The following is a 10,713-nucleotide window of genomic DNA, read 5'->3' on the forward strand; positions in this document are numbered from 1 at the left end:
AGCAGATCTTGAAAATGGCCAAATTGAAGTAATGTCAGAGGTGAAAAGGGTCCTATTCATCCCTACATTTAAATGAGAGCTTCAGTTACAAGTTACTTTGCAGATTTAGACTGTTAATACACATTTTAGTAACTAATAGATGGGCGTATGAGGCCTTGTGAAGCTTCTGAGGTTTCTTCCTGATACCAAAAAAAGATGTCAACCTTCAAAGCCTCTAAGACCCTACCAGTGACATCTAGTGGAAAGCTGCAATTATAGCAGCCACAAACTTCCAAACGATTCACAGATCTTATTGATTCCAGTTCCAGTTTCAATAAAGTCAGTCTTAAGCCAGCATTGTGTCTTCATTCTGAGAATCATTATCTGCACATGAAAGTGTTACAACATTTTGAAATGTTAATTAACTAATGAAATGTTTAAATGTGTTGTCCTGTTACTTGATGATTTAGATTGATATGACAAGTGTGTGCTGTGAGATGACAGATATATCAACATCAGTGTTTTGGAGGTATGAAGGTTTGTGAGAAGTGCTTTTGCTGCAATTCAGTGTAAACCACTTTAAGTGTGCAACACAAGGAATGGAAAAGTGTTTCTAAGATGAAATGGACCACCAGAGCAAGCTAAGGTGGTCGTGGTTAGACATTTGAAGGACTTGGATCGATACAAGTGACAATGACAAGCGACTAACAATGAAGTTCTCTATGGACATTTTTGTTTTCTTTGTTTTTTTCTTTACTGAATTATTTTTTCCCTTATGGATTGGTAGAATTGACAGGACATTAAGAGTCAAGTCTTTTCAAGATCTGAATTGACAGAACATAGAAGTTATGATTTTGAAGGTGATGTGGATCCGGAGGATCACGTTTTTAATCATATCAATGATTCTTGTCGATACTATACTGATGAACAACTTAATGATAGTGTTGAACTAGATAAGACATTTTCATGAATACATTTCAACTGTAGAAGCTAACCTAAAACAAAGGTCAAAAACATCAATGAATATTTGGACACAATTAAAAGTCAATTTAAATTGATAGCTTGAACTGAGACATGGATTAGTAAAGAAAAAGATATTGCTTTGCATATTAAGGGCTATGATTTCTATGTTACCAGTAGAGCTAACAGGAGTGGAGGAAGCGTGGCCATCTATGTGGATAGTAAGTTCAAATGCAGACCAGTGGAATGTGGGACGTCTGTAATTGATGATTTAATGGAATGTATTGCTGTGGAAATTGAATTTAAAAGAATAAGGAATATTATTGTTGCATGTGTTTACAGGAAACCAGGATCAAATGTAGAAACTTATAAGGACAGTTTAGAAGAATTAATGAATGGTTTAAATGACAATAAAACACTTATAATCTGTGGCGATTTCAATATCGACCTCTCAAAGATATCTACACAGAAACAAACTTGTGATTTTTTGGATGCATTATATAGTAGAGGGTTGAACCCACTGATCACAAAGCCCAGTAGAGTAACCAGGGTGCGAACTACGGGAGAGCCAGGGGGGTCTCAGCCCCCCTTAATGAGACATGAGCCCCCCTGAAAACGTGAAATTGGGGGGGGGGGGGTCTAAAATATTGGCAAAATTCTGTTTTTTCCCATGGATTTCCTTTTTTTTTTTTTTGTCATAATCATGGATCATGTGTAAAATTAGGCTATTTTTAATGTATGATTTGCACATGAGGGTGATTGTTCACTATTTCACTTTAATAAAGATACCGGCCTGCATGCAATTCTTGTCCTCACCATTGAAGCGTGGGGGCGCTATTGTTGTTGTAAGAGTGAAGAAAAGTCTAGCAGGCAAACTACTTCAGACGAACGGTGTTTACTTCACAGGAGTCAGAACAAGTGCAGTGCGTATATCAGAATGCATGAGTTACATCGAGTCACTGCCACCTACTGGTATGATATATGTATGCAGGCACACATGCATATACCACATATCCCTCTTTTTTAAGAATAATTCCTCTAATGAAAATACAACAGATAGTGAACGTTTAACTGCATCAACACTTCAATAGTAACCAACCCTGCATAGTAAGTAGTTATGAAATAATAGAAACAAACTGAAATTAGCTTCTGAAGGTCTCAGTATTCCCTAGAATCTGTAAACTACTTTACAGCAAAACACTTATACGTCACCGGCAGCGACACATTTGTAATTGAATAAATTTCCCATTATCTGTAATCTTATGCTGATCGTAAAGAGCTTCACGTGGAAAAATACATTAATTAGAATGGTCCATAACATCATAAATTGTGAACGTGTAACAGTCCATACTTCAAAGTGGACACAAGTAACAGTCCATAAATCACCCCACATTCTGCCCCTTTTTAAAAAGACAGAGGTCAGGTGGCAAAATCTCCCAGCCATGCAGGCGGCTGAATCTGCCTGCGACTCCGCTGGGGCCTAGGAGGTGGGTGAGCAGGCGGTGGCGTCTGAGGAGGCACATAAACATCCTCAGGCTGTACACAGGTACTGGTTGTGTGCACCTCAGGGGAGGGGGAACCTGCAGGGGACAGGTGTATGGCGTTCCATACTTTACCATCAGAAAGTTCGTAGGTTGCCGGGCCTTTCTGAGCAACAACCCAGAGGGGTTGTGTTAACTTGGAGTGTCCTTTCTTTATGATTCCTGGCTTCCTGATCCGAACATAGGAACCACGCTGAAACTTTGGAGACTGTGCGCCACGTCGGTCGTCCACATAGCGCTTTACTTTGGCTTGTTTCAGAGTCACAATGTCTCTCATAGCCTCAGGCTGAGCAGATGCACGAGGCGAAGCAATGTTTTTGATGTTCAACTTGGTGCGGAATGGACGGCCATGTAGAAGTTCAGCAAGGGAGACTTGAGTCAGTGCATGGGGAGTTGCTCGATAAGTGAGGAGGAAGTTTGTAACAAAGGGCTTCCATGGCCGACCTTCAATGTCAGCTGTTTGTAGACAGTCCTTTAATACTCTGTTCCATCTCTCCACTTCTCCATTACTTTGTGGATAGTAGATGCGGCAGTGTGTAATGTCCTGAGCTGCTAAGAAGGCCTCAAACTCAGCAGACACAAATGAAGGGCTGTTATCAGTTACAAGTTCAAGGGGGTTGCCTTCACGGCTGGAAACAGCAGACAAGAATGCAATGACAGTAGCGGACGTAACATCTGATGTAAATGCCACTTCAGGCCATTTACTGTAATAGTCCACCAATGTGATGGCAAAACGGCAGTCAGGTGGAGCAGAGTGGAAGTTTTTCCCAGGCTGCATTGGGAAGGGGCACCGGTTGCAGTGGGGCAGCTCTGGTTATGGCAGTTTTGTCATGTTGGGAGCAGGTGGTGCGTGACTTAATGGCAGCTTCAACATCAGAGTCCATACCAGGCCACCAATAGAGCTCCCTCAGTCTTTGTTTTGTCCTCACCATGCCTTGGTGAGTGTCGTGGGCAAGCTGTATGAGTTGTGGCTGAAGAGTCTGGGGAATCACAACTCGGTGAGTACCTCTAACCAAAACCTCATCAAGTTCAGCCAGCTCAGTCTGTACACGGTAGAAGGGCAGAAAGGCAGGATCAAGGCCTTTAGCTGTACGGGGCCAACCGTTTCTTAGATAAGCCATAACCTGCTGCAGCACTGGGCAATCTTGGTAGGCAGTATGTAGCTGCTCTGTAGTAACAGCTGCAAGGTCCACAGACACCATGGCTATGATGTCCTCATCCTGCTCTTGTGGGTCAGAAGACGGCAGGGACATGCGAGACAAACGGTCTGCTATGACGTTATCACGACCTGGCTTGTATTCCACAGTGTAGTTAAAGCACATGACCATCTCGAAATCCTGTAACAAAACTATTTAATTGTAAAGATACACTGATTACAGCATTTCCTGAACTTGAATAATAACTGCATATGTCTCATGTATTACTGATCCTTTTGTATTTGAAAACAGGCTTGTGTTTTGGGTCACAGTGAGGTTAGAACAAAAAGAGAACATTGCCCTTCTAAAGTCCTGAAGTTCAAGATCACAGGATTATATAACCAAATTGTTACGATAAAAAACGTATGGGTTGGACCTTGCATAAATGATGGAGTGTACCTTTAAAAAACACATATGACTAACTGTACAGTTAACATTTATAATAAACTCATGGACCTATGCCCCATCTAACCTGGATGTCTGTGGTTCAGGGTCTGGTTCAGGACTGTGTGGTGGTGTCTATCTCTTCTAGTCTCTTCCTCCTTGCTCTGCACCTCTTCTGGGCCTCTTTCCAATACCTGCGCTTATACCTGTTCTCCCTTTCATCCTGATCAGCCACTGTGCTTGTCTGCCCTGCATTTCTACTTTTGTGCCATCTATTTCTGTCTTTCTGCAAATTTCCGGTCTTCCTTGCAGGGTCGGCATCTCGCCGTAACTTGTATTGTCGTTGCCTTTCTGCTGTTCATAACTTTATCTGAAACAGAAATGATCTGAGAATTTCCTTAACCTGTAATGTTCGCCATAAATGTACCCTTTACAGTCAAATGACCTAAAATCCATAATAAGTGTAAAATAATGCAAAATGCTTAAATGTGATTCAGAACATTGTTTTTTTTTTTAATTTAATGAGAGATTCAATGCAATATCACAGCAACAGATTTGACAAATGATTAATCTACTGTATCATGAACATTTCATACAAAATGATGAGATAAGAAGCATAACAGACCTCACTGCTATCCCATGTTTCCAGCAAGAGGAAGTGACATCACTGGGAGCAGGTCACATGCTTTTTATTTGAAAGCTTTGGAGATTTTTTTGCAGTTTTATAACAGAGGTAACAGAGTTGATGAGAACATGGAGACAAACACAAAATGTGTTTTTTTATTACTAAAATTAACCATAATATAGAAAATAGATATTTGATGTTATCCATTTTATAACTGTGAATAGATTAAGCACAAAAAAAACCCATAAAATTACACTTAATTATATTATGTTAATTCAAGCTGAAAGTACGAGTCAGGAGCCAAAGAAAGACAATCACAGGTGGGTTGATAGTCATTAACTTAATATTTTATGCATAAATTGTGCTTAAAATACTAATTTAGCATTATGTTTAGTAAGATTTTAATATAATTATTATAATTATTCAAATCTGATTCAATAAATTCTTCTTTTTTTTTTAAATAACAAAAGGTTTTTCAGGGAGAAGGCAAATGTATCTCCAATTCTAGAATGACCCAGTTATCAAACATGCAAATCCATGCTTCGAAAGGCACCGTAGGCTCACCTGGGCTTTGTAAAAATGCCGGAGGTGGCGAAATCCCAAGCAGAGCCATCCTCGTCACCAAAATGTTGTGTTGTAAAGTGAAGAAAAGGCTAGCAGGCTTCAGACGAACGGTGTTTACTTCACAGGAGTCAGAACAAGTGCAGTGCGTATATCAGAATGCATGAGTTACATCGAGTCACTGCCACCTACTGGCATGATATATGTATGCAGGCACACATACCACACGCTGTCTTAAACGTCACTTTAAATCAGACATCGGAGGAAAAAAAGACCCGCTCTAGCATACAGGCTTGTAAAAATGGATGTGTTTTGAGTAAGTCCTCGCTCTGAGGCACGCGCAACCCCCCCCCCCCAAAAAAGCCGCGGTATAGTTCGCATTCTGACGTCATCAATTGCCGTGGAAACAGAAAATGCCCCCAGAGCAGGTATAAAAGGGCTGTCGACCATTTTGTGTTCTCTTTTCGCACTTGTACTTGACACACATTGGTAAAACTGGAGAGTTGATCCAAACTGTAGAGAGTATCAAATCGCTGAAGACCCAAACGGAGAGTTTCACACCGCCGAAGAAGAAGGACCTGAACGCATCTTTGCTAGGAAGCCGAACGAGAGGGATCGTCAACGAGCTACTGCGGGAAAGAGGGCGACGAAGCCCCTCGGGGCTGCGGACCCAGGAGCAGCCCCAGCAGGCCCGGATCTGAACCGAGGCATCGGGGTAAGACAACTTTGTTGGTTTGGTTTTTACGTTTTACTTGTTGATGCATCCATTAAAGACGCTAAAAGCGCCCAAAGTCAGAAATCAGTGTCACTTTTGGAGTTTGACGGTGAACAGTTCACATCAGTTCATGAGGACTGGTGGGAAAACCCACATTTGGTGAAAGCAGACACTCGCTCTACGATGTCTTCGTGTAAATGTAATATTTGTGTGGGACAGAATGTGTTAAATACGGCGGGAGAGCCGTGTAGTGTCGTAATAGAAAGTGCGTTGGTCGGAAAGTTGTGTTGTTTGGATTTGAAGGCGTCAAATCTTCCACATCTGACATGGAGATTTGTGGGAAAGAAATGGCGGCGGCCATATTTCATAAAATGCCAAACATGTGTTTTAGTTGTTCACCATGGAAACGACGGAAGTGTTCGTGCTGCGGTCGAGTGAGCCGTCATTCGTTTGTCCGAAGTTAAACCAGCCGCCCGTAAATTTGCAGTGCGCTCGTATTGTGATACTTATGGTAAATTCATTGCAACTGACTGACAATTCACAAACTTACAGGATTTTTCAGTGTTTTTTTTTTTTTTTTTAATAAAACGCCTTTGGATCCAAAAATTACAGAATATTTCACTGTGGGATTTTTAAATAAAACATTTTTATGTTTTAATTTTTTTACGTTTGTTTTTACTGCTGACAAGTATGTTTAAGAATGTTTTTATATGATAGAGAATAGATTTAGAGTCCAGCTCTGTATGATAAGTGGTCTGAGATGACTTTTTATTTTTATTTTTATGGTATATATTATTTGATGTGATTGGATTTATTTGATTTTTGTATTTTTTTGCAGAGGAGAACATCTGAAGAGGAGACTAGTGGAAGGCGGGGTACACCCTGGACAGGACGCCAGTCTATCGCAGGGCTGACATGTAGAGACAGACAACCATTCACACTCACATTCACACCTACGGGCAATTTAGAGTCACCAATGAACCTATCCCCTGTTTTCTTTTATCATTAAATGTTTTACTTTATTAATTGTTAGATGTTTTCTCACTATATTTAGTGCAAACCTAGTGGAAAGAGCTATGCCTCTATACTAATTATAAATTATGAATGAATTTCTGACTGTGATTTCTTTTTTTTTTACTTTTTCACTAGCCCGTGGAACTGGACGTCGCCATGCCGTGAGGAAGTGGCCAACTTCTGCTCACACCGGCAGGAGCCACATGTTGGTCATCCCGCCGGAGTCTCCAGACAAAAAGGTAATGTTGTGTTGGAAGTCATTTGACAAATGATGTTTGATGTTGATCATAATCTTGTTTGCATGATAATAATTCTCCGTTGTGTCGTTCCAGTTTGTTCTTCTTGTCGGGGACTCCCACCTTCGTAGCATCGTGGATGGGTTCGTCACGATGCCGGAGGGACGCCTGTCGTTTGGTGCCATGGCGACGCCGGGGGCTTGTGCCAGGGACCTGAGGACCGAGCTGGTGAGTGCAGTTGTGCCACGTACACCAGACCTTGTATGTGTTCTTGCCCCCAGCAACAACCTGACGGCCAGGAGGACGGTGGAGCAGGCAGGGGAGGACTTCGGTGAGCTCATCGCCAGTGCCTGCAGTCGGTGGCCCAAGGTGTTCGTCCTGGACTTCGTTCCTCGCCTGACGGTCGACGTGGATGTCCAGGATAACTTCAGGCAGGAGTTTCGCCGCGTTGCAGCAGTCATGGGTACGTTTTAAAAGGATGTTTGTGAAGTACATTTACATGTATGGTGTGTCATGTGTTGGATTGCAGACTTTTAACTATGCCATCTCTGTGTATTTATTGTAGACGTGCGGTACTGCTGCATCGCGGAGCACTTCCCATTGAACCGCCTTGAGCTGTGGAGCCGGGATGGTGTAAGTATACGAGTATTTAAGTGCATGGGAGATTTACTGTAAAAGGTCTGTTCAGTCAATTAATTGTGATTGTGATTTGTTTTTAGGTCCATCTGAGTGACAACCATGGGATGGGTGTCCTGGTCCAGCTGATGTGGAGCTACGCACTCCAGCAGTTGGAGCCCCCCCCGCCGCCGCCCGTGGTTCCCCCCCGGAGATCGCCTCCAGCCCAGCGTCGCCGTCCCCAGCCGGTCGTGATGGACGACGTCGCCCCTGCCCCGCTGGCCCAACGCTGGACCGTAGTTCGACAGGACAGGAAGGTAAGACTTGTGTGGTTGAGACTATTTGGAAAATGTCATATTTCAAATCAGTTTACTGTCATGACGCTGAAAGGTCACTTTTTGATCAAAACTGTTCTGTCTGTCATTACAGAGGAAGCGACCTGAGGGACTTGGCCAGTCCACAGGTGCTGGGAAGAGGAGGGCGGTTCACACGGTTTGTTATTTTTGGTTATGTTTTAATTGAAAAATGTGTATATGTTTGACTGTATGGATGCTTTGTTTTTGATGAAACATTTCCACTAATAGTCTTTCTGTGTTTTATTTCACAGGGCGTGTGTTCCACCCCCCCCACTCCTGTCCGGTTCAGCTCGGAGATGCTGGAGTCCACGGACCGGCTCGTGCCTGCGGACCTCAGTGCCCCCGTGGACTCCACTGCAGCTCCAGAAGGCCAATGGGTAATTAGCATTTAAATGAGATCTGTTTTTTTTGTTGCCATGTTGTAAAGTTTCCACTTTTTAATGATGTTTTTCCTGATGTCAAAAAGGAGCTCTGTTTTCAATACGTCTTTGTTTTGTCGCTTTTCTACATTTAGAACGTGGAGCATCGTAGGAAGCGTCGTCGTAGGAGGCGTCGTCGTAGGCGTGGCTTCCAAGAAGACTCCTGAAGTAGTCTAACCTATTAGATTTTACCCAACTAATCATTATATACAGGCTTAAGAAGGACATTGATGTGAACTGTACCCACTGTGTCTCTGTCAACGAAACCTTGGTTAATTTATTTTGGTCTTGCCCACACGCCAGACAACTTTGGAACAGACTGGCACGCTTTATCAGTGATCATATTTACCCCAAGTTTAATTCATGCTGGAAAAATGTTTTGTTTGGCTACACTGAATATGATTAAAAAAAACTAAATTCTCAGTTTTATATGATTAATTTGTTAATTATTTTATCCAAATTTTCCAAACATAAGTCTAAATTTTCTGGCAAGAAGCCAAACTTCCTGGAACTGTCTGCATATGTTGGTCAATATATCTCCTCCCTCTGTGATTGTGAGACTAAAAAAAGCTGTTAAAACGTGTGATCTTTGTAAGCTTTACAAAATATTTATTTACATTTCGTTTTTTAGTTTTAGTTTTTTCTCTATCTTGCTGTCCACCCCTGGTGTATTTATGATGGTTTGGTTGTGTATTAATGTTGTATACATCTCATCTAACTGTATTCAATCCATCAATGTTCTGTTTTTGTTAGTTGAGCCATGTTTTGTTCGAGCAAAAATAAACGCTCTGAACCCCAAACAACGCTGTGTCGTCCTTCATTCCTCTCCCTGTGAGCGCTGAGGTTCACAAGGATGGATATAGAATGGTGTTTGCATGTATATATATTTATTACAGTTTTTCTCCATTGGTTTGACTCTTTTCTTGAAACAGAAATTACATTCTCGAAACAACATGGACAAATCTCCAAACCACTTGGCAATTGTCCACAACAGAATTGCATTTCTCATTCATTTAATCAAATTGCAATTGTCTTAGTACATGTCTCAATATCTCATTACATCTTTGCAAATGATTAAGTACAGGTAGACTACATTTAGCACAATTTCCAAGTGAATAGATCTTGTTGATCTAAACTGATGGTCGATTCTCAGTCTAATGGTTGTTCTCTGCTAAACATGTCACATCATTTCATTGTGTAAGTCATCACTTGCACAATAGTCTGATCAATTGTCAAAATGAGTCAAGAACATAATACCATGAATACCATATATGAATCTCTTGGAACATTTGATAAATTGAGTACAGTAATTGACAGTCAGGTGAAACTAGAACTTGACTAACGAAGGAGGAGTTTCACTCATCTCAGATGACCAATCAAACCGTATGTTTAGTTACCTGACAGGTGCTGTCTATGATTGTGAATGCTGCCAAACATATACAGTATATATATAAAGGTTGACCAGGACCAGTACCATTTCTGAACATGGAGGCACCTGGCCAAGCAAATGAACAAGGGCAACTGCCTGTTCCAGGAAGAGGAAGAGGAAGAGGAAGAGGAGTAAGGGTGCGTGGTGGTGGAATAGGGGGAAGAGGCCGAGGAGCACGAAGACACCATGTTGTCCCGGATGAAATTCGGGCCACAATTATAGACCATGTTGTCAACCACCGTCTCACAATGGTGGAGGCAGGTCGCAGAGTGCAGCCTAATGTGCCTCGCTCTACAGTCTCCTCCATCATCCAAACCTTTCGCAGGGAAAACAGGTATGTACTCATATCAGTCAATAATTGAACTATATGTTGTATACTGTAGGACTGGACACTTGCATAAAGCAAGATATGTGCATTTACCTATTCATTTAGTGTGTGTGTGTGTGTGTGTGTGTGTGTGTGTGTGTGTACGTGTGTTATAGCCCTGCAGTAATGTACCTCAATGGGATACAGTAGTATTCCAGTCACTGTTCAGTGATGCATTAGAATAGTGGTAAAAAGTAAAGCAACAATACAATTTCATTGGTAACTCATTCTGTAAGAAATACATAAGACATACATTACGAATGGAGTGTTGTCCTTTGAATTCTATGTTTGAACGACAACCTGGCACGGGTGGCTA

At 41.8% G+C, this 10,713-nt stretch overlaps 1 protein-coding gene across 1 annotated transcript; it reads left to right on the forward strand.

Moving 5' to 3' along the window:
- Positions 1 to 6,361: 6,361 nt before the first annotated feature.
- Positions 6,362 to 8,768, forward strand: LOC311008455 (uncharacterized protein; the record flags this gene model as incomplete). Its single annotated transcript, XM_084002145.1, has 7 exons — positions 6,362 to 6,395; positions 7,111 to 7,214; positions 7,308 to 7,674; positions 7,777 to 7,844; positions 7,931 to 8,077; positions 8,479 to 8,559; positions 8,697 to 8,768. 7 exons carry the CDS (start codon positions 6,362 to 6,364, stop codon positions 8,766 to 8,768), a joined length of 873 nt encoding a protein of 290 aa, XP_083858271.1.
- Between the last annotated feature and the right edge of the window lie 1,945 nt (positions 8,769 to 10,713).

This window comes from Eutrigla gurnardus (genome assembly GCF_963514095.1).
Source record: "Eutrigla gurnardus genome assembly, chromosome: 22".
NCBI lineage: Eukaryota > Metazoa > Chordata > Actinopteri > Perciformes > Triglidae > Eutrigla > Eutrigla gurnardus.